We start from the raw sequence: 25269 nt of genomic DNA, 5'->3' as shown, positions 1-25269 counted from the left end.
CTGATGGCTGATCTGTAATTGAAGATTACAGAAGCGGGCTTTGGCATTGCGGCAGAAGAGGAGAAGACATTAACTGAAGAGCAAGTTAGAAATTTCTACAGTCGCAATATAGAACAGGTAAAAGGCCTACACAAATAGAGATGGCTATATTGATAATAATATCATCTATATGGCTTGTAAAACATTTATAAAATGTAATTGATTTCAGTTAATTAAAATTATTGATGACACAGAGAGAAAATAAATTAAAAGATTGTCTCATCTTCTTTGCTTCAGTTTTCCAGTCCAACTCCTGTACGATGCCTGTGGTTATTGGTGTTCCAACATTGCATTTAAATAACAATGGAATAGCATACAATCCTTGGTACATACTGAAGCAATAGAGGTTTATTTTCCCTAACACAACCAACTCATTAGCCAACAGTGGAATAGTCAAAATAACATAAGGTAAATACTCTAAACAGCAAAAGCTATATATACTCTAAAAACCAACAACGATTCATATATGTATGGTTGTTGTTTTTTAGAGTATATAATATATAATTAGTTCAGAGGGAGCTGTGAACTGTGGGAAATCAGTTATTTCAAATTTGGTGACAATATATACCTCCAGACCAGTGGCACTGCTATGGGCACCCACATGGCCCCACAATATGCCAACATTTTTATGACTGACCTGGAACAACGCTTCCTCAGCTCTCGTCCACTAACGCCCCTTCTCTACCTACGCTACAATGATGACATCTTCATCATTTGGACCCATGGGAAGGAAACCCTGGAAGAATTCCACCACGATTTCAACAGTTTCCACCCCACCTGGACCAATCTACACGGGAGGCCCACTTCCTAGACACCATGGTGCAAATAAGTGACTGTCATGTTAACACCACCCTGTACCGAAAACCCACCAACCGCTATGCCTACCTTCATGCCTCCTGCTTCCATCCTGGACACACCAAATGATCCATTGTCTACAGCCAAGCACTGAGGTACAACCGCATTTGCTCCAACCCTTCAGAGAGAGACCAATACCTACAAGATCTTCACCAAGCGTTCTCAAAACTATGATACCCACACAAGGAAATAAGGAAGCAGATCAACAGAGCCAGACATGTACCCAGAAGTCTCCTGCTGCGAGACAAGCCCAAGAAAGAAACCAACAGAACTCCATTGGCCCATCACATACGATCCTCAGCTAAAACCTCTCCAATGCATCATCAGTGATCTACAACCCATCTTGGACAACGATCCCTCACTTTCACAGGCCTTGGGAGGCAGGCCAGTCCTTCACCCACAGACAACCCGCCAACCTGAAGTATATTCTCACCAGCAACTACACACCACACCATAGTAACTCTAACTCAGGAACCAATTCATGCAACAAACCTCAATGCCAACTCTGCCCACATATCTACACAAGTGACACCATCACAGGACCTAACCAGATCAGCCACACCATCACCGGTTCATTCACCTGCATGTCCACCAATGTAATATACGCCATCGTGTGCCAACAATGCCCCTCTGCTATGTACATCGGCCAAACTGGACAGTCCCTACGTAAAAGGATAAATGGACACAAATCAGATATTAGGAATGGCAATATACAAAAACCTGTAAGAGAACACTTCAATCTCCCTGGACAGACAATAGCAGATTTAAAGGTAGCCATCCTGCAGCAAAAAAACTTCAGGACCAGACTTCAAAGAGAAACTGCTGAGCTTCAGTTCATTTGCAAATCTGATACCGTCAGCTCTGGATTAAACAAAGACTGTGAATGGCTAGCCAACTACAAAAGCAGTTTCTCCTCCCTTGGTGTTCACACCTCAACTGCTAGAAGAGGGCCTCATCCTCCCTAATTGAACTAACCTCGTTATCCCTAGCCTGATTCTTGCTTGCATATTTGTACCTGCCTCTGGAAATTTCTACTACATGCATCTGACGAAGTGGGTATTCACCCGCAAAAGCTTATGCTCCAATACATCTGTTAGTCTACACATTGCCACAGGACTCTTTGCCGTAGTTATTTCCTTGTTAGTCTCAAAGTGTGATTCTACTCTACTCTGAAAATGAGTGTGTAAAAATAGTACTTGTTTACATTGTATGTACTTCAACTGTTTCAGAAAGTAGAATACTGCCCTCATTTACAACTGTGCAATCCTGTTGAAAATGATGAGATTACGTAAGTGCAACTGAAGACAGAATTTGGAGACAATAGAGTTGCTGCGGTGTAGTTGAGAGCAAATTTTGGCCTATAGAATCTTTATAATGGGGATTTTGAATGAATCAGAAAGAACACAACTTGACTTTTCAGATACCAGGTTGTGTTTGTAGGACTGGCAGTTTAGATAAAACTTCTTATTTGTTGATGGAGCAAATTTACTCTTGAAATCACCGAGATAGTAAACATTTTTTTGCAATACTTTTCAGTGTAGAGACACACTTTATGTATTCTTAGTACTAAAATATATTTTTCTATTCACTTTCATTTAATTTATTTTTATATGTCTATCATGCAAACTATCATATTCCAAAATGCTTTACACCAAGAGAAAAATAACTGTAGAATTGAGTGTCCTTACAATATATCCATAAAATCTGAAAGGTAAAATAATACATAGAGATGAATCAGAATATGAAAAAAGAAAAACTACACATTAAAAACAGTAAAATACAAATAAATATTCTTGCTTACTATCCTGTTAGTATGAAAGGAGAAATATATTATGTAAGTTAAGGGATGGGAGATGTTGGCGGGGGAAAGACTCAATCATATGTTAAAGCAAAGAGAAAGGTTTAAAGAAAGATTGGCAATGAAGTAAATGGGGGGCTTAGAGGGAATGAAGAGAATTCCAGCACTGGTGGAAAAGTGACTCCAAGTTATGAAGATACACCAGGAGGTTGCTTCCCATGAAAGTATCTCTCTGTGTGGATGAAGGCCAAGACTGAAGGGGAGAAAAGAACAAACAAGGAAGTAAGTGTCTGAGAATGTCCTGAAAATCAGGAATTTATAGAACTTTAAAAATCATGTCAGGAAATGCAGTATATTTTGTTGCTTTACATCATGTGCCTCAGTCCACTATACTATAAGCATCACATTTGATCTCATCTCTGAGTTATTGGTACATTAGATTGGGAGAACATGTGGCACACAAGTTGTATGCAATAGTATAATTTCAGTTATCTCAAGATCATATATTTACTGCAAAGGCTGAGGCATACTTTATAATACTGTTTTATCACTTGAACTAAAATGGACTTATCACAAAATCTTATCAGATATTTCATATAGAATTGTATATGGTGATTGTAAATACAATAGTGAGATGGGAGCAAGTTATACAGCACATGTATAGTTTGATTTCTGGTGATAAGGTCAAACAGTTCTCTTTGTAGTATATAGTTTAGAAATTTTGTTTTTTAGCCTGATTTTGAAGATTTTGTGACAATCATGACTGGTGGACCATCCCATATTCTGATAGTTTCTAAACCAAAGGAGGTAACTGTTGCTGTTCCACAATGGAAAGAACTGGGTAAATCAGATGAGGATATATCTGCAGAGCCTCAGCCTGAAAAGCCAAACAGGTAACTGGAAAAATTCAAATGACACTTAAGTTTTATGCAGTTACATGAGAAATCATAAAAAAAAATATTAAGAGCCATATTGTCACATGCCCTTATATGCACAGCTGTACAGATGCAGGGAGTAAGCAAGAGTCTCCCTAACCATGTGTGGGATACACAACAGCCCATCACAACTGCAGTCCCCCCAAAGTGGCTTGCAGAATGGGCTAGGCACACTAAAGGATGGTACAGCCTGCACAGTGCTACCACAGTCTAATTATATGTACCTGCACTGACCCAATTCAATCTAATTACATGACCCTGTACTGACATGAATGTAAAGATGTTAGAAAGAACCAGTCATTATTCTTTTGTCTTTCTGATTTACAGCTGCAGTAGCCTTTCCTGGATAAATTTTGTCTGACATGATAATATTAGAGTGATCACATATAGGTGATCCTCACAATTATAAACATGTCACAATAAAAATTATTTCTTTTTCAAAGAATTTCTATAGTGCTGTGTTTTCAAAGATCATGCTTTAGGTATATAAAGCATGATCCCCTTATCAATCCTTTTTTAGAAACTGTCATTGTCAGTGTTAATTTTGTCCAGTGAAATGCACAGAGGCTATTCAAAGGCAGACCAAGTAGAAACATTGCATGACTGAGATTTCGCTTTCAAAGTACTTATGGTATGACACAGGAAGTAACTAATACTCTGTTAAGAATGGACAATATACTCATTCCTTAGAACTGCTGGTTTTTGTTGGTATGCAGAATCATAAAGTAACTGGCATTCTATTCTTATATGTTTTACTAAAGTATTAAAATATATTTTTTCAGCAAGTCAATTATTGATACGTTTGTGTAAAACAGTAAATGAATATAAAGGATACATTAATTTAGATGTATTATTTGTCTCTTATTAGCTTGCAAGAAGTTTTGGAATCCGAGAATATGTTAAATTTATGTCATGTGGAAGACAGTGTAGAAGATGCTAGCAGGCAACTTGCCTTCTTTTTCCCAGATTTTGGTAAAAAGAAGACTGGCCAAAATCTTGAAAAAACATTGGCCTTAATTAGACCTTCTCTATTAAAGGAAAGAAAAAGTAAGTGATAATAACTACATTTTTCACCTGCAGTACACAAAGAAGGCCTTATATTTTGGATTTCAAAAATCCTGGTATCTTTTAATGAATAATACCTAGTTTTTACCTAGCGCTTTTCTCCAATAAATGTCAAAAGTGCTTTACAAAGTGGGTCAATATAATTATCCCCATTTGACAGATGGAGAAACTGAGAGAGATGAACTCATTTGTCCCAGGTCACCCAGCAAGCCAGTAGTAGAGCCAGGAAGAGAATCCAGTCCTCCAGTCCAGCGTTCTACACACTAGACAATGCTGTCTTCAAATTAGTTTCTGTGCTCAGCATTAAGTTGACAGAACTGTATATCAGAAAAATACAATTTATTCATTCTATTCTATTTTTACCTACTTTTATGTGAATATCATTTTATTTCCTGTTTCAGAGTAACAGCCGTGTTAGTCTGTATTCGCAAAAAGAAAAGGAGTACTTGTGGCACCTTAGCGACTAACCAATTTATTTGAGCATGAGCTTTCGTGAGCTACAGCTCACTTCATTGGATGCATACCGTGGAAACTGCAGCAGACTTTATATACACACAGAGATCATGAAACAATACCTCCTCCCACCCCACTGTCCTGCTGGTAATAGCTTATCTAAAGTGATCATCAAGTTGGGCCATTTCCAGCACAAATCCAGGTTTTCTCACCCTCCACCCCCCCACACACACAAACTCACTCTCCTGCTGGTAATAGCTGGTAATGGGCTATTACCAGCAGGAGAGTGAGTTTGTGTGTGGGGGGAGGGGGGCGGAGGGTGAGAAAACCTGGATTTGTGCTGGAAATGGCCCAACTTGATGATCACTTTAGATAAGCTATTACCAGCAGGACAGTGGGGTGGGAGGAGGTATTGTTTCATGGTCTCTGTGTGTATATACTGTCTTCTGCAGTTTCCACGGTATGCATCCGATGAAGTGAGCTGTAGCTCACGAAAGCTCATGCTCAAATAAATTGGTTAGTCTCTAAGGTGCCACAAGTACTCCTTTTCTTTTTGCATTTTATTTCCTAGATCAGTTCTTCAAAAATTGCCTCTATAGATCCCCTTTCTGGGATATAATTATGGTTTCTAGAAAAATCAATGAGTCTAATTGCATCAATCAAAAATCAATGAGTCTAATTAAAACATATTTAAATGAGTTATGCTTTCTGCTAAAACAATTTAGCTAGTTTTCAGAGTAGCAACCGTGTTAGTCTGTATCTGCAAAAAGAAAAGAAGTACTTGTGGCACCACTGTCCTTGAGTGGTTGAGCATTCTCTGCCAGGTCCAAGGCAGCATCTATGGCTAGCTTGAATAATGTCTGTTACATAGATTTGAAAGGGTACTACTTGGAGCACTCTTCTTACATTTACATGGCATTCCTTTCTTGATTTGACATCTAGTTCTCATGCAACTGGGAGAGCAGTTTTGCAGTCCGTATATAGGGCCTGATTCTGCCACCTTTGCTCATGTAAAATAGTGTATACTTGCAAAAATAGCCACAGAATTCAGTCATAATTATGCCTTCTATTAGAACTCCTGGACCCTCCTTTGTGGGGACTGTAATGAGAATATAATATATTATTATATTATATATAATATAATAATAATATTTCAGAATGAGAATCTTTATTGACGTTTCTTCTCTGGAAAAAATAGTTACTTGACATTGAATTTTAGTTCTTCAAGTTTATTTACTTGGCAGATCCACAGTCCCAACCCAATTTTTCCCAATATATTCTGAGTATTTTTGTGATTTTGCTGATTGAGTGGAGGTCAGCTGGAATGATCAATGCTATAGTATTAACATTTGTATTTCCATCAGCAAACTTATTGAAACCCCAAGTGACTAACGCTCATTTGACTGGATAAAGTTTCTATAGGTGATATTTGTAACTTACTTATGGACATATCAGCCAGTGGTATTTGAGAGCTAGAAGCCCAATATGAGTGTCTCTCCGATAAGGGTGACTTTTAATACTGTAGCAGTGAACAATCATTCTGATCCAGGAGAGTGTTATCAGGCATACTTTGAGCTATGCTGTGCCCTACTAGCTCTGCCATTCACCAAAACAGCTGCAGGTAAAAAAAAGAGGTTCAGTAAAAAACAAACAACAAGTGAAAATCAGTTACAATTGAGAAATCCATGATTTCAAAATGTTGTTCTTTGCTTTTAAAAAAAACCCAGCTAGTTAGCAGCAGCTGATAAACTTGAATGTCTAAAGTTAGGTACCTAAATCCACATTCTTCAAGCTCATGACCTCATAATGAATTGGGTCATGCTGCTTGTTGGTTAGGCTTTGCTCTTGAGAACGAATGTGTGTAGAAGGGTTTTTAAGAAAGTGTAATTGCACGCTACATATGCATAAGCAGTCTACCTTTCCTATATATTAGTCAGGCACATCTTCAGAACCTTCAAAGACAGAGAGCTAAATCAAATTAAATGTGACTTCTCTACATTCCTTCCTTCCTTCCTTAAAAAGGCAGAAAACTTCTTGCTGAGTGTCCAAGCAATGATTATTGGACCCCTATAGTTTGTTACGAATTATAGTTTTCATATTCCAAAATGAACAAGTTAACTCTTTTGGAAAACTTTATAATGAAATGACTGGAAAAACTATAATATGGAAATATGACAAGTACAAAATGAACTAAATGATGACAATCCAGCATTATTTCAATGTTTTATATGTAGATTCTATTCTGAAAAGGATTAAGGATGATGGCTTTACAATAGCAATGCAAAGGGAAATAGTTCTGACAGAAGAACAAGCACATCAGTTTTACAAGGAACATGAAAATGAAGATTTTTTCCCAACCCTTCTAGAACACATGACAAGGTACATTAATTGAAAGGCAGCAAGTTTGAACTTACAAATGGAAGCAATATTTTTCACAATGCATAATAAACATGTATAACTCATTGCCACAAGATACAGTTGTGTTCAGTGTGAGTGAAATGAGTTTTATGGATAATAAGAACATTCACAGATACATCAGACATATTATCCAGAAGCTAGCTACCTCTTGATAGAATTCACTCAAGGAATGACCCCACCCCCTGTAGCTGACTAGTTCCAGACTTTAAGAATAGTTAGGTTTCTGAATTTCACTACAGAGCTGGGGAATAATTAGATCCCAAGAAAGTAAGTCATGGCAAAAACAGTATTTGAAAAATCAAAAGTGTTTTTATCAACACTATATAAAAACAATAATAATGATTGTTCTAATTCAGCCCATTAACCCTCCTCTACTCACTTTTATTTTCTCCCCAAACATCTGACAAATATCACTCATCCTCCTATGTTGTCAACAGAGTATGGTAAGTAGGTGTGGCTGTCACTGCAGTGAAAATGTTCCCTCAAGCAAAGTGACAACAGTCATTTCAGGCAGAAGCAATTACAATTTCCAAAGAGTTTGGCCAAGACTCTTCTCCCCAACATCTTCACAACATTCTCTATGGTACTGGTCTGGTGATCTGGGGAAAAATCCTGGCTCCGTAGAAGTTAATGGCAAAAAACTCCAATTGACTTCAGTGACACCAGGATTTCACCCCTGATATGTAAGTTGATGACATCCCCTGCATCTAATGGCACTGTTCAGTAGTATGTTCATTTAAATTACCTTCACCCAATGCCCCGCACCCCTGCCCAAAAATATAAAAAATTCACCGGAACTTCAGCTTTTTAACTGTATATTGGATTTTAAATCTCTCCAATGTCAAGGCACCTTTTCCCTGGCTACACTGAATTTAATCAAATTATTTTAAGAGATATTTTAGGGGTTTTTTTCCAATTGCTTTTTTAATACTAACCATCACATTTAACAGTGGTCCAACCCTTGCACTTGGTTTAATACGAGAAAATGCTGTACAACGCTGGAGAGATTTACTAGGCCCAAAGAGTCTTGAAGAGGCTAAGGAGAAAAGTCCAGCCAGGTAGTATTTGTAATAGCTATACATTATTCATAATCTGCAATATACATCCATAATCAATGTATACATTTAGACCCCAGTGTAACCAATGTAACTATAATGCTGTCATCTGAAAAGTGATATGTTTCTGAAAGTTTTTATGATTTTCTTGATTATATAGTTTAGCACATACAGCATCAACTGGATTTATAAAAAACAACACATGGCTAGTAAACATAGTGGAAAGTTCAAATTAAAAAAGAACATTGTATGCAAGATTTTGAAGAGAAGAGAGGGATCTGTTGAGTCATAATGATTAGTTTGATTTATTTCTGTGATTTACATAGCTGTCAGCTAATTATTTTCTATTTTCTAACTGTTCATTGATTATATATTACTCTGGATGATATATCTGCTTGAAATTGTTTTCTGTTTTACTTATTCTCTTCTTTGAAAAGTGTCCTATGTCTTAGCTAAATTAAATTTGGGTGCCTTTGTGTAAGTATAGTGTTCTATTTATGGCTCAGTTTTCTTTTCAGGTATACTAATTTCTTGTAAATATCGTATCAATAATTACGTTAGGTACTTCAGATAGTGTTTGTAACATTGTTTTCAGTAACTGTTGTGGTATTAAGACATTCACTCACAGTGTCTGTCATCTATAGCAGTGGTACTGTTTATCATTTAGTAAGACCTGTTGTTAGTGATCATAATGGGAATTAGTGACTAGTTTAAAAATTGCAGTATTTATAGCTAAATGTAGGTAAACTGCAATTAATCTTCCAAGTCCAGGGTCTTAGGTTACATCTGTGCTACAAGCTAGGGGTGTGATTCCTTGCTTGTGTTCACATATTCACACTAGTTCTCCTCAAGCTAGAACTAGTATACATAGCAGTGTAGCTGTAGTAGTGTGTGTAGCATCAGCAGAGGCATGGCTGAGCTGTGCAGAATACATACCCACCAGTTTCAGGAGGGTTTGTACTTGGCGTGGCTCAGCTGGGCCTCTGCTGTGCTACCCGTGCTATGCTGCTATTTATACTCTGCTATACTGCTATGTATATTTGTTAGCTTAATGAGAACTAGCCCAAGTATGTGTACATAAGCAGAGAATCACATCCTGAGTTCATAATATAGACATAGCATTAGTATCACATAAAGAAACAGGACACAGAAACGTTCTGAAGTAGTTGAGCATTCACTGGTGGCAGCAGACAGGAATGGAATTTTCAAAAGCACTTAACGACAGGTTTCAGAGTAACAGCCGTGTTAGTCTGCATTCGCAAAAAGAAAAGGTGTACTTGTGGCACCTTAGAGCATAAGCTTTCCGATGAAGTGAGCTGTAGCTCACGAAAGCTTATGCTCAAATAAATTGGTTAGTCTCTAAGGTGCCACAAGTTCTCTTTTTCTAAAAGCACTTAAGTAACTTAAGCTCATAAATCCCATTGAAAGCCAAAATGATTGGTTTAGAATATATTTATTCATTTCAAAAGGTTTGTAAGTATCCTTTGTGCCTCCAGTGTCCACCATCTCACCCCTCAAAATTAACATTAATTTAGGAGATTCGTAGGGATACTTATGCATGAAAATGTCGTGTCATTGAACAACCTTGTTTTAATAATTGTTAGTTTACGTTCAGAGTATGCAGTAGAGAGTGTACCTGTCAATCAGCTGCATGGCAGTGCATCACCTGGTGAAGCTAAGAAGGAACTAGAGTTCTTCTTCCCTGTGGAACACACTTTGGCAGTTATCAAACCCACGGCTGTTAAGGAACATAAAGGTAAACATTCTAGAACAAGCATACCAAGCCTGTGGATCTCATTCCAAAATAACTGTGGACCTCATTCCTACAAAATATTAGCAATATAAAATTTGCAGTGAGTTATAGCAGATCAATTCTTTTTGTCTTTCCTAAATGCATTTGCTATATTTATAAACCTTCTTATAGGCATGAAATAATTCTTGATGCTGCCCCACTACTGACATTTGATTAGCCCAGGGGTCGACAACCTTTCAGAAGTGGTGTGCCAAGTCTTCATTTATTCGATGTAATTTAAGGTTTCACGTGCCAGTGATACGTTTTAACATTTTTAGAGGGTCTCTCTCTATAAGTCTATATTATATAACTAAACTATTGTTAGGTTTCAGAATAGCAGCTGTGTTAGTCTGTATTCGCAAAAAGAAAAGGAGTACTTGTGGAGAGACTAACAAATTTATTTGAGCATAAGCTTTCATGAGCTACAGCTTACTTCGTCGGATGCATTCAGTGGAAAATACAGTGGGGAGATTTATATACATAGAGAACATGAAACAATGGGTGTTACCAGACACACTGTAAGGAGAGTGATCACTTAAGATGAGCTATTATCAGCAGGAGAGCGGAGGAGGGGGGGAGAGAACCTTTTGTAGTGATAATCAAGGTGGGCCATTTCCAGCAGTTGACAAGAACATCTGAGGAACGGGGAGGGGTGGGAATAAACATGGGGAAATAGTTTTACTTTGTGTAATGACACATCCACTCCCAGTCTCTATTCAAGCCTAAATTAATTGTATCCAGTTTGCAAATTAATTCCAATTCAGCAGTCTCTCGTTGGAGTCTGCTTTTGAAGTTTTTTTGTTGAAGAATTGCCACTTTTAGATCTGTAATCGAGTGACCAGAGAGATTGAAGTGTTCTCCGACTGGTTTTTGAATGTTATAATTCTTGATGTCTGATTTGTGTTCATTTATTCTTTTACATAGAGACTGTCCAGTTTGACCAATGTACATGGCAGAGGGGCATTGCTGACACATGATGTCATATATCACATTGGTAGATGTGCAGGTGAACGAGCCTCTGATAGTGTGGCTGATGTGTTTAGGCCCTATGATGGTGTCCCCTGAATAGATATGTGGACACAGTTGGCAACGGGCTTTGTTGCAAGGATAGGTTCCTGGGTTAGTGCTTTTATTGTGTGGTGTGTGGTTGCTGGTGAGTATTTGCTTCAGGTTGGGGGGCTGTCTGTAAACAAGGACTGGCCTGTCTCTCAAGATCTGTGAGAGTGATGGGTCGTCCTTCAGGATAGGTTGTAGATCCTTGATGATGCGTTGGAGAGGTTTTAGTTGGGGGCTGAAGGTGATGGCTAGTGGCGTTCTGTTATTTTCTTTGTTGGGCCTGTCCTGTAATAGGTAACTTCTGGGTACTCTTCTGGCTCTGTCAGTCTGTTTCTTCACTTCAGCAGGTGGGTATTGTAGTTGTAAGAATGCTTGATAGAGATCTTGTAGGTGTTTGTCTCTGTCTGAGGGGTTGGAGCAAATGTGGTTGTATCGTAGAGCTTGGCTGTAGACAATGGATCGTGTGGTGGGGTCTGGGTGAAAGCTGGAGGCATGTAGGTAGGAATAGCGGTCAGTAGGTTTCCGGTATAGGGTGGTGTTTATGTGACCATCGATTATTAGCACCATAGTGTCCAGGAAGTGGATCTCTTGTGTGGATCAACCTCAGCCTGGAAACTATCCTTGCAACAAAGCCCGTTGCCAACTGTGTCCACATATCTATTCAGGGGACACCATCACAGGGCCTAATCACATCAGCCACACTATCAGAGGCTCGTTCACCTGCACATCTACCAATGTGATATGCCATCATGTGTCAGCAATGCCCCTCTGCCATGTACATTGGTCAAACTGGACAGTCTCTACGTAAAAGAATAAATGAACACAAATCAGACGTCAAGAATTATAACATTCAAAAACCAGTCGGAGAACACTTCAATCTCTCTGGTCACTCGATTACAGATCTAAAAGTGGCAATTCTTCAACAAAAAAACTTCAAAAGCAGACTCCAACGAGAGACTGCTGAATTGGAATTAATTTGCAAACTGGATACAATTAACTTAGGCTTGAATAGAGACTGGGAGTGGATGTGTCATTACACAAAGTAAAACTATTTCCCCATGTTTATTCCCACCCCTCCCCGTTCCTCAGATGTTCTTGTCAACTGCTGGAAATGGCCCACCTTGATTATCACTACAAAAGGTTCTCTCCCCCCCTCCTCCGCTCTCCTGCTGATAATAGCTCATCTTAAGTGATCACTCTCCTTACAGTGTGTCTGGTAACACCCATTGTTTCATGTTCTCTATGTATATAAATCTCCCCACTGTATTTTCCACTGAATGCATCCGATGAAGTGAGCTGTAGCTCACGAAAGCTTATGCTCAAATAAATTTGTTAGTCTCTAAGGTGCCACAAGTACTCCTTTTCTTTAAACTATTGTTATATGTAAAATAAATAAGGTTTTTAAAATGTTTAAGAAGCTTCATTTAAAATTAAATTAAAATGGAGATCTTATCAGTTTAGTGTGATCCTTGCCCTTGCTTTTCCTTGCTGAGTTTTCCAATGTCTGGCATGTATTTGGATACTTTAAGTTGCACACAGGCTTCTGAGTGATCAGTTGTTAACTGGCTCCGAGAGGGACAGAGGACAGATTTCATGTGTGAAAATACCGGTTCACACAGGTACGTGGATCCAAATGCTGAAAGCATTGCAAACGCAATTTTCTTTAAACAGTTAAATTTCTTTGGCCGGGACATCCAGCAGGTCAGAATAGAGGTCCCATGATCTCTCTCAGTAGCTTCAAGTGCACTCCGCAGATCTATAAACTTTGATGCCCACAATTCTGAGCTTTTTAACTGAATGAGCTGCATTTCAAAATCTTCAACACCCATCCACTGAAATACAGACAAATCCAAGTCGCTTTCATTGAACTTTTCAGGTTTAATTAGAAAAGAAAGCATTATGCCAAATCACTGGAAATTTTGAAATCTGTCAGAAAATTCTGATTCCAGTTCTTGCAGGTACATTCCAGTCTCATTGACACTGACGGTGCAACATGTCAATAGCTCTTTTATGTGTTGGAAGTAGCGGAAAGTCGAAGTTCAAATATCCCAAGAAAAAACTGCTAGTTTTGCAACAAATGCATTCCAGGCTTCATAAAGATCCAGAACCATTTGCCCTACACCTTGGAGACAGAGGTTGAGTTCGTTTCGGTGAGCAGTGATGTCAGTTAGAAACATGAGCTTACATAGCCATTTGTCATCATCCAGTTTGGGGTAGTTTTGTCCTTTTTCCGACAGAAAGGCCTTGATTGCATCAAAACAGTTTACAAAGCACACCAAAACTTTGCCATGACTTAGCCACCGAATGTTGCTGTGAAGTGGAATGTCATTATAAGCACTGTCCATCTCTTCTAGCAGTTCTTGAAACTGTCTGTGAGTCAAAGCAGATCGAGCAACAAGGAAATTCGCACCACTGTATTCATCACATTATTAAGCTCTGAATTAGAAATTTAAGCGCACAGGTTTTCTTGATGGATGATAGTGAAATCTGACTGTCGGGTGGCCAATTTGATCTTCAAGTAACTTTACAAATTCCTTCAGTTTTCTGACCATGGCAGGTGCACCATCTGTTGTCATGTAACATATTTTTCTGATGTCAACTCCTCGTTCTTCAAAATGGTTTACAAAACTTTCCACTATATCTTCCCCCTTTGTTGTGCCATGGAGGGGTTTTAGGCAACAAAGTTCCTCTTGGATTTCATCGGAAGTACAATATCTTGCAACAACTGCGAAACGTGGAACGTCGTTTATATCCATGCTCTCATCAACTGCAACGCTAAACACTGCTGTGTCTTTTAATGCAGTCGTCTGCCTTTCGTTAATGTTTTCTGCCATTTCACTTATGCGTCTCTCAACTGTTCCGGCAGTTCTTTTACTCTAGATATGATCGTATCTTTATTTGGCAAATCATTGAACAAAACCTCCGAACTGCTGAGAAACTTCTTTTATATATTCGCCATCTGTAAACAGCTTTCCGGTTTTTGCAATGCACTGTGCAATCTTGTAACTTCCTTCTGTGGCTTGATTTTTACTTACACTTAAGCTTTTAAAAACACTGCTTTGCTTCTCATATCCTTCTACTGCCTTTTTGATCGATTCAGTCTTGTCTGCTTCATCAAGAAAGATTTTCTCATGCTTCATTTCAAAATGTCGTTGAACACTTGATGTGCGACAAACAACACTTTCACAACAGAAAGCACAAACAGCACGGTCTTTCTTTTGAATAATTCCAAATGTGTCTGTCCAAGAAGGCTGAAATGAATGGACATCTAACTTTGCTTTCTTAGCTGACATTTTGTCAAATGTATCCCTCAACTGACAGTGGGGAAAAAAATGGAGACAGAGGGCACGCACAAGGTCAAACACAGTACGCTGTTCCATGTGGTCTGATATAAGCAGCAAACCTGGACTTAAAAATATCCCAGTGGCCTGGAACAATTTTTAAGGTGAGGGTGCTGAGCTGTGCCCCCTCTTGTCCCTGTCTGCACCCCACACTGCCCCAGGCTGGGGCCAGTGGGCCACAGCTGGGGGTGCCTGCAGAGCGCTGGGCCGAGGCCAGGAGCAGAGCCCCAGGCCCGCGGCCGGTACCCCAGGCAGGCAGTGGACTGAGCGGGTCCGGTGGACGGAACCTCAGGCTGGCAGCAGAGTGCCACTGAAAATCAGCTCACGTGCCTCAGGTTGCTGAGCCCTGCATTAGCCAAACTTGCCTATGGTTCCTTCCTCTCACAGGCCACGGAGGTGGAGATGAATTCATGTTTTACTATGAGTGTCATAAATATAAAGGGAAGGGTAAACTCCTTTAAATCCCTCCTGGCCAGAGGAAAAAACCCTTTCACCTGTAAAGGATTAAGAAGCTAAGATAAGCTCGCTGGCACCTGGCCAAAATGACCAATGAGGAGACAAGATACTTTCAAAGCTGGAGGGGGGGGGGGGGGAACAAAGGGTTCTCTCTGTCTGTGTGTTGCTTTTGCCGGGACCAGAGCAGGAATGCAGGTCAGAACTCCTGTAAAGAGTTAATAAGCAATCTAGCTAGATATGCATTAGATTCTGTTTTGTTTAAATGGCTGATAAAATAAGTTGTGCTGAATGGAATGTATATTACTGTTTTTGTGTCTTTTTGTAACTTAAGGTTTTGCCTAGAGGGATTCTCTGTGTTTTGAATCTGATTACCCTGTAAGGTATTTACCATCCTGATTTTACAGAGGTGATTCTTTTACTTTTTCTTCAATTAAAATCCTTCTTTTTAAAAACCTGATTCCTTTTCATTGTTCTTAAGATCCAAGGATTTGGGTCTGTGTTCACCTATGCAAATTGGTGAGGATTTTTATCAAGCCTTTCCCAGGAAAGGGGGTGTAGGGCTTTGGGGGATTTTGGGGGGAAAGACGTTTCCAAGTGGGCTCTTTCCCTGTTATTTTTGTTAGATGCTTGGTGGTGGCAGCAATAAGGTCCAGAGACAAAAGGTAAAATAGTTTGTACCTTGGGGAAGTTTTAACCTAAGCTGGTAAAAATAAGCTTGGGGGTTTTTCATGCAGGTCCCCACATCTGTACCCTAGAGTTCAGAGTGGGGAAGGAACCTTGAGAATGAGATATATAAAAAGAAAGAGGAAGCCGTATCAAAGGAAAGATAAAATCTCCTTTAGTCAGAGAAAGAAAAAATGGAGTCGAGTCTTCCTAAACTTGCTACTGCCATTGTTTTTACCTCTTCATCTGGGCCCACCACTATTAGAAACAGTCTCTGTTTTATAGTAACAGCTCTAGTGGTTATTTTGATTTTTATATGTCTCCATTCATTTTTGTGAATCTCACTTTTCCCTTCTTGGAACTATGCAGTTTGATCTTACCAGGCCAGCTGGTGCGTGTCACATTTCAACTGTCCAATGAGAGATAATGGGATGAATTTTTTTGTTAATAGTAATTCTTTTTGTGCCATCTTTATGGAAATGTATTAGTAAATGACTGATGAGAATGACTTGTTGCAGGTTTTTAAGGAATCTTGATCTATTCAGGATCTCACTCCTGATTGTTCTGTATTATAAATAGCATGTTTATAGCCATGATTATATGAATTAGCCAAATGTAAAAAACAAATCTAGCAGTTTCTGGAATTTTTCAAGGTTATCATTTCTACATGTGTTTAAAATAATGTTAAAAATTAAGACCAATGTATTTTTTTCTCCTAGATAACATTTTGCAGAAGGTTACAAATGCTGGCTTTATTGTATCACAGATGAAAGAAATAAATTTCACCCATGAAATGGCAACACAGTTTTATAAGACTCATGAAGGAAAACCCTTTTTTGACCAGTTAGTGAATTACATGTCTGAGTAAGTGTCTGATTTTACAATATTGTGCTATGTAAACGTAGCAGTTATAACTTTGAATTTATAGAGCAGGCAAAATGTTTTTGTTGAACAAAAGAAGACTCTTGGAATTCTGCACTTCTTTGTCATTTTCTGTGTCAAATGTAGGGAATTTTTAGAATGTTTATAAAAAGAACTTAAATATTTATTACCTTTTTAGAATACAGTGTCTTTCCTTTATTAGGCAGTGGGTTTCACTTAGAGAACCTGTGAATTACACTGAACTGAATTATGACCACCTTTTTGGATTTGTTCCTCAAAAAAAGAGAATCCTGGGCAACTACTTATGTCTCCCCACCTTTTTTTTGTTTTTGTTTTGTTTTTTGCAAAGGACAAAGAATGGGAAAATAGGCTAACCATCTAACCGCTGAAGTTGTTAGGGAATGAATTGTTTAAGGCCATTGTTTTCCACTTGGATAAACAGTAAATAAGACTTTTTCTGTTCAAAGGGTCTTAAGAATCCAAATTTCATTTTAAATATGTGCCTCTTCAATAGAAAACCACTTCCGCATCTTCACTCTTTCTGCATCCCCAATCTTTCACCATACGTTTCTCCAGGTGGTCTTTCAAATGCAGACCCAGAGGGGTATATGAGGGAAATGTGACTGTCTTGTTAAACGTATCACATTATACTTTGGAGACTTTTGACAGTATCTATCCCCTCACCCTCAGAACTAATTTTCATCCATCTCTAAAGCCAGACATACTCTCTTCCTGCAGTGAATAAGGAACAGTTTTTCCCCAGGAGTTAAATTTTGCTAACTATTCAGTAAAGGGTTCAGTGTTGTTCTATGTTCTATAGTTGCAAAGCTCTCGTGGTACATATGATATTTGTATATCTTGATTTCACAGGGGTCCATCAATGGTAATGATCCTAACTAAAGAAAATGCTGTGGAGGAGTGGAGGCAATTAATGGGTCCAGCAGATCCAGACGAGGCAAAAGAGTCTTCTCCTGATTCACTTAGAGCTCAATTTGCACAAGATATTTTGCGTAATGCAGTTCACGGCTCATCTAATAAGGAGCATGCACTGAAGAGCATTGAATATGTATTTGGAGAGATTGATCTGAATAGTCTAAGCCACAACTAAAATCTATCTGTAACAGTTAAAACGTAAGTCGCTAAATGGTTATACATCTATCTGTCCACCTGTGTTTTATGTTATATATAAAAAGCAGTGATAAAATAAACTTTTTCTCCCTAATGAAATATTTTGTTACCAATTAGTAACACTCCTGTAGAATGTACCAATTAATTTGCTAACGTGTACTAGATCATTCATGCTGGTAATGAGCACGATAGTTATGTTCACAAAATAGTCTTCATTATAGCTCACCCCTTAATTAACTCATATAGGGCTGGAAGGGACCTTGAGAAGTCATCAAGTCCAGCCCCCTATGCTGAAGCAGGACAAAGTAAACCTAGACCATCCCTGACAGATGTTTGTCAAACTTGTTCTTAAAAACCTGCAAAAATTCACCTCCCTTGGAAACCTATTCCAGAACTTAACTACTTTTTATAGTCAGAAAGTTTTTCCTAATAGCTAACCTAAATCTCCCTTTCTGCAGATTAAGCCCATTACTTCTTGTCCTACTGTAATGGGGTCACTTACCTCCTGAATACCTGCTAGTGACTGGCTGTGGTACTGCAGTCCTTTTCTTGCCCCAAGCGCCCACGACAGGCTGCCTGTCAACCTTGGTGGGTCTTCAGTGGCTTGGTATTATAGAGTCCAGTAACTAACATTCTATTTGCCCTTGCTAGGGTCTTCAGCCTCAGCTCTGGGTCCTTTCAATTTGGCTCTTTGTTTGGGCTCCAAAATAAGGTCTGGTCCCATCTTGCATTTTACACCAGTTTACCTGTGGCTGGTAGGGGAACCTGGGCCCATTATAAACAGCAGCTATGCACTGCTTGATTTCCCTTCAGGGGAGGGTGTTGATGATCAACCAGCTGGTCCCGTCCATGCTCTGGCACCAGTTCAACACATTGACCTCACCCCCAAGAATCTGGCCAGCCTCCAGAAGAAGATCCTGGAGTTTTTTCTTGCTGGGACTGCACTGGGTCTTTGCAGGTGTACTAATCCTTCCCATGGGGGAGGGTGGACAAGGCCTGGTCTGCATCTGCAGCCAGGTCCACATCTTCCACCTTCAGACCCTGCAGAAACTCCTTTACACTGCATGTAGTCCAGCATGGAGCATGCTGGTGTTCACCTTCCTCCACTGCCTCTAAGGGCTCTGATATAACAGGCAGCTCTTTTTTCTCCAAGCGAGAGGTCACTCCTGAGACCTCTCTGAGCTGCCGATCTTTACCAGGACCTCCTCAGGACCTGGAAGCTCATTTCAGCAAACAGGTCTGTAGTGGCCTCTGAGGGGGAGAACCTCCTCAAGAACCCTGGCTACACAACCCCCATCTTCTTGTGAAGGTAGTGAGTCCCCCTTGGTGCACTCAAGGATGACCCTGGCTGTTGGCACCAGACTCCGATACCTCTTGGACCCCACAGGGCTTGGTCAATTCATGGCGCTGTTGGATCATATTAAAGAAGTTCTGTATTAAAATCACAAATGAGTTTGATTCCCCATAGTTTAAATTCCAGGGTATTACTAATTAAGAGGTCTCTTGGTTTTTGGTACTGTTTCTCTCCCTCTATGTGTGAAACGTGCAAGCTGCTAATTGTGTTAGTACATTCTAAGACAGAGTCTGTTCTCAAAGCAATTCACAGAGAGAGAGACTCAAAGCAATACTCTAACAACAGAAACAGCACCCAGAGACTCCCCACCCTTTTGTTGTATTAACAATTGTGATTAAAATAGAGATAGAGGATGTATGTGGATGGATGCTTGGTGTGGATAATAACTGAATGATCAGGGAGGTGCCAGCCTAAGAATCCAGTGTCCATCGGCTGAAGAAGGCGTCAAGTGGAAATAACCAGAGGACCCCCCCCGGAGGGCAGACTGGAATCCACCCAACAGCTTCAAGAATGGGAGAACCAAAGAACAAGATAACATCTTGGAGCCGTCAGGAATGTGCTATCTGCTGATTGATTCAGCAACAGCATGATGAAGCAATTCCCATAGACTGGCATAGGAAGAAATTCCTATAAAAATAGACTCTAAAAAGTGAACTTTGGGGTCTGATTCTGCAAACCAACTTCCAGGAGCATCAGATGAGCATCTGACAAGGCCCTGCTCCCTCCTCATGTCCAGGCCACCTGGCCAGTGGCTTGGCATGAGCAACTCTAAGGCTGGTAACTATGATAACAACCTTGCAGAACCTGTGTGTGTGTGTATGAATGAATGAATGTGTGAATAAATATGAGATTGAATGGAATGTCATAGCTATAACTAACTGCTTACTATGTTTCTTTCTGTATTCACAATAAATGTGGTATTTTGCCTTTTTTCCTTTAATAAGATCCTGCTGGTTTTTAATTTATTGGTATAACAGCGCTCCACCATCTGCATCCCCTGTCATGTGCTCCTTGCCTCCTGCTTCTCTCACTTTCCTTGTACAGGTCCTGCAGGAGGGTGCTCACTTCCCACTTCTCATCTCTGGCCCTCTGGAACTCAACATCAGGCTTCTGCCCTGTGAGCCTCCCTGGCCACCCTCCCACATACCACCTGAGCTGGCTGAACGACATCCAGTTGGGGTGCCTCCACACCACACCCTGAAAACATCTGTACACGCTCATGCTTTATACAATCCATTTTTTCATGCTTTTGTCCCATCCCAACACCTTAGTGGTGGAGCTTGTTCCAACCTGCAGAGGCTGAGGAGGCTCACGAAAAGGAGACTTACACTCCAGGAGGAGGAAGCTGGATGGGTAGGGGAGGTACTCTGCAACTGTGAGGCCTATTTCCATTCCCTTGTTCAATCACATTTCTGGGCAGAGTTCCTCTGGGCAGTGTCCACTGAGTCCTTAAGACACCATTGAGGAGTGGAGGGTGCAGTCCAGGTTTCTCTGCTCAATGTCCCCTTCTGGTTTCCTGGTTTTCAACCTTTGACCTCATTCCTGTTCCTGTTTTTTCTCTTGTTGTCCCTAGTACTTAACTGCAACCTGGGCTTAGTGGTTGAGGGGGCAGGCCGTTAGTCTTGGGTGAGCCTAGACCCGCCTGTCCCAGTTCTGCAAATAGTATGCATGGCTCAATTTCAGTTTGTTGCTCCTTCTTCCCTGGGCCTCTTCCTACCTGACTCCTTTTAACTTCACTCTAGTTAAGGGTTAAGGCTCTTAGATCCTCTCTCCCTGCAAACCCAGCTTAAGCAAATGCAGACAGAAAAATAAACTCTGGCTACCCCTCAAGCCCCTGTCGCCAGAGAGGACTACCATTCCTTGCCCTTGGTCCCAGCCAGGAATTGACCTGCTAAGGCCCTGCAGCTTCTTTTTTCTGAGCCTGCTGGGCTCTGATGGGTTGGTTCCATGAGATCTCTCTAGGCAAGTCAGAAGGACACACTTTCACGGCTCCTTTCTGATTACTTCACTGTTTCCTGGGGCAGGATATAGTAGGATTATGGGGCCTCCTGTAGGGAGATGCTGAGGACAAGTACATGCGTCGTACCTGCCTTCAGTGGACATGGACAACAGCTGATCACAGTCAACATGCTTGTAACTTTCTTAAATGTACACATTTGAGTCTAGAAATTTTCAGTTTGATCTTTACCAAAGGTGATTTCACTCACTGAATGCATGTTTTGTGTCCATTAATAGAGAAATTATCTTGCGATTGTGATCTGTCATTTGAGCTTGATGAATGACAAACAATTTTTCTAGTGTAGTTTAGTGTAAGTCTCCTTTTCGTGAGCCTCATTTGATCTCTATGAGAAAAGGCCATTAGTCTAGTGCAGAGGTGGGCAAACTGTGGGCCATATCTGACTTATCTGGCCCACGGGACCGTCCTGCCCGGCCCTTGAGCTCGTGGCCAGGGAGGCGAACCCCCGGCCCCTCCCCTACTGTGCCCCCTTCACCGCAGCCTCAGCCCTCTGCGCTGCCAGTGCTCTGGCCCGCCACTCCTGCCGGGCAGCGCAGCGGCGTGGCTGGCTCTGGCCGGGCCACGCGGCTGGGAGCTCCTGCTCCTCTGACCGACATGGTAAAGGGGCGGGGAGTGGCGGGGTTGGATAAGGAGCAGGGGGTTCTGGTGGGTAGTCAGGGAGCAGGGGCAGTTGGATAGGTGTGGGAGTCCCAGGGGGCCTGTCAGGGAGCGGGGGTGTGGATAGGGGTCCAGGCAGTCAGGGAGTGGGGGAGGTTGGATAAGGGGTGGGTTCCTAGAGGGCAGTTAGGGGCCGGGGGGTCCCAGGAGTGGACAGTCAGGGGACAAGGAGCAGAGGGGGTTGGATGGGTCAGGGATTCTGGCCAGGGCAGTCAGGGGACAGGGAATAGGGGGGTTGGATAGGTGTGGGAGTCCCAGGGGGCCTGTCGGGGGGTGGGAGGTGTATAGGGGTCGGGGCAGTCAGGGGACAGGGAGCAGGGGGGGTTGGATAGTGGGTGGGGTTTCGGGGGGTCCCGGGAGGGGGTGATCAGGGGACAAGGAGCAGGGGGGTTGGATGGGTCAGGGGTTTTGAGGGGGCAGTCAGGGGCGGGAAGTGGGAAGGGGCGGATAGGGGGCAGGGACCAGGCTGTTTGGGGAGGCACAGCCTTCCCTACCTGGTCCTCCATACAGTTTTGCAACCCCGATGTGGCTCTCAGGCCAAAAAGTTTACCCACTCCTGGTCTAGTGGCTAATATCTTTAGTCAGATCTTGCATTCAACAGCAGTATAAGAAAAAAAATAAAACAAATGTCTCCATTAGAAGATTTTATTAAGAAGTTTAGAAGTATAGGACATCTTGTAAATAAATTTATAAAAAATGCTTTAAGGCTTTGTCAGACCTGGAGGAGGTAAGACATATATGAGAAGCTGAATTTCATATCTCATTGCTAAGGATGTGAGTTTGTCACAGAAGTCACGGATTCTGTGACTTTCCATGCCTCTGTGACTTCTGCAGCAGCCGGTGTGCCTGGCTCAGGGGCAGCTCAGGCAGCCCCTGTGCCAGGCGTACCGGCCACTGCTGGGGCAGTCTTGCATCCTCATGCACCTCCCAGCTACAGAGGTTGGGTTTGGGAGGGGGCGGGGGGTTGGGGCACGGGACAGGGTGAGGTGGACTCTGGGCAGCACTTACCTGAAAAGCTCCCCAGAAGTGGCAACATGCCCCTCACTCAGGTGCTAGGCGGAGGTGTGGCCAGGCAGTTCTACACACTGCCTCCGCCCAGAGCACTGGCTTCGCAGCTCCCATTGGCCGGGAACCTTGGAAGACCACTTGGAAGCTTTAGTCAGTGCATATTTAAATGTCATCCTGTATAGTAAATTGGGTACCCAAGAGCACAATACAGAGCTGTTGTATGTCCTCTGGGTTTTCTTTTGCTTTTGGATACAATACAAATTATGTTCTTTAAAACCACACATTATCTGGGACCTGTGGAGCTGGATGGATGCAGAGCATATTACATCATACTAAGGTGGAAGGAAGACAATTCTGAGAAAGCGCCATGATCAGGGCAGCGAGGGATGCATCGATGGAGTGCAATTGTTTAAGGCCTTTTCTAGAGCCCTGATCACGTCACAGGTGTTCTACAGCAGTGCTTCTCAGGTATCTGATGTGGGGGACCGGCAATTTTTTTTTCCAATGTGCGCGCAGACCGGCAGTGGATGGCTCGCAGACCAGTACCGGTCCGCGGACCACCACTTTGAGTAGCACTGCTCTACAGAACGCTGAGAGAATGTGTTGATACAAACATTGTCTGCCCTCTCCTTTTGGATTGCAGGGAGTGCAATTTGCGCCCGCACACACACACAGACACTTCACCACCACCGTGGGTGAATGGAGCTCATTATGTTTTTCAACAAATGGGGTTTGCCTTGATTACACTGTAATAAAGTATGAAGTGGTTATGACTTCAGACAGCATTATTTTATGACAATGCAAAATTTTTTGATGCTGTGAACTAGATACATGTCTTATCAAGTATGTGTGAGAAAACAGCTATTGGAAGACTGCCAACAAACTAATGAATGTTTGATAGGTACCACACAAAGGCTTTGAATGCTGTAGTGTATTTATTGCACCTGTTTCAGCTCTAGCTGTATTATAGATCTGCCTGGTTAAGTGTGATATAATTTTATTTACTGTGCTATTATTTGCTTAACCTTGGTTTTTTTTATAGATCATTACTTCACCCCAGGCCTCATAATTCAGATATAGCCAATCTCCTCTGAACAAAAATATGGTTACTCTTGTATGTTAGATTTTGAACTTTAGCCGTAGATGGATTGCACTTTTTTATTAATGTCCCTTATCTCTTTTGAACAGCATCATGTGAGCTTCATTAAAATGATCAGTTTTAGGTTTTGATGCTGAAATGTTATCGTTAGATCTGTGACACTTATTTGTGTATATTGCCCATATATCATGCAAGTAAAATGTGAGAATGTGTGATCTATTACTGCTTAATTACCCTTTTTAATTATCTTCTTGAACTTACCTTCTTTTCACAGTTAAGACTTCAAAAGTCTGAAGGAGATTTGGTGAAAAGTTGTGTTCAAAGCCATAAAAAATACTCTTTATCCTGCTGGCAGAGTGTTTTTCATACATAGAGGTTGGGTGTCTTTTGTAGGTACTAACCTACATGAGAACATCAAAATACATTCTAAGGGTTACAACCCAAACACTGTCAACATTTTAGCACCCATATTGTTGTGTCCTTTTCAGAGCACAGTTAAACATTCAGGTGTGATGTACATTTATGATGCACATCTGGAATAATAGAGTTATAGGTTAGAAGGCAAGGGTCATCTAGTCTAGGATTTGTTGTGTCTAAACCATCCAAGACAGATAGCTATCCAGCCTTCTTTTGAAAGCCTCCAACGAAGGAGCTTCCACAACTCCCTAGACAGTTTGTTCCATTGTCCAACTGTTCTTACAGTTAGGAAGTTTTTTCTGAGATTTAATCTAAATCTGCTATGCTGCAGTTTGAACCCACTGCCTCTTGTCCTGCCCTCTGTGTCAAGAGAGAACAACTTTGTACATCTTATTTATGACAGCCTTTCAAGTATTTAAAGACAGCTATTGTGTCCGTCCCCCCTCAATCTTTTCTTTTCCAAATTAAACATACCCAGTTCCTTCAGCCTTTTCTCGTATGGCTTGCATTCCATTTCTCTTTGTCATTATCTTTTTCATTCGCCTCTGGATCTTTTCCAATTTCTCCACATCCTTCCTATACATTGGTGACCAAAATTGGACACAGTGCTCCAGCTGAGGCCTAATCAGCACCAAGGAGAGCAGTACTGTCACCTCCCATGACTTGCATGCTATGCCTCTGTTAATGTGACCTAAAATTGCATTTGCTTTTTTTGCAACAACCTCAAATTGCTGATTCTACGTTGTATCCTGCGCTTTTTTTATGTTTGTTTGTTTGTTTT

The 25269-nt window shown here is 41.1% G+C and overlaps 1 protein-coding gene across 1 annotated transcript in view; it reads left to right on the top strand.

Annotated features, from left to right (window-relative positions):
* Window positions 1-20166, top strand: part of NME8 (NME/NM23 family member 8) — a 40352-nt gene extending 20186 nt beyond the window's left edge. The window contains exons 9-16 of the mRNA XM_084618852.1: window positions 25-117; window positions 3425-3585; window positions 4496-4674; window positions 7380-7524; window positions 8514-8621; window positions 10223-10374; window positions 16646-16790; window positions 17679-20166. Of these exons, the coding sequence (XP_084474978.1) occupies window positions 25-117; window positions 3425-3585; window positions 4496-4674; window positions 7380-7524; window positions 8514-8621; window positions 10223-10374; window positions 16646-16790; window positions 17679-17916 (1221 nt within the window). The 3' untranslated portion in view covers window positions 17917-20166. The remainder of the gene's footprint in view (window positions 1-24; window positions 118-3424; window positions 3586-4495; window positions 4675-7379; window positions 7525-8513; window positions 8622-10222; window positions 10375-16645; window positions 16791-17678) is intronic.
* The last annotated feature ends 5103 nt before the right edge of the window (window positions 20167-25269 follow it).

This window comes from Lepidochelys olivacea (assembly GCF_965140295.1).
Source record: "Lepidochelys olivacea isolate rLepOli2 genome assembly, chromosome: 2".
Lineage (NCBI taxonomy): Eukaryota > Metazoa > Chordata > Testudines > Cheloniidae > Lepidochelys > Lepidochelys olivacea.
This window is presented reverse-complemented; position numbering and strand designations above follow the sequence as displayed.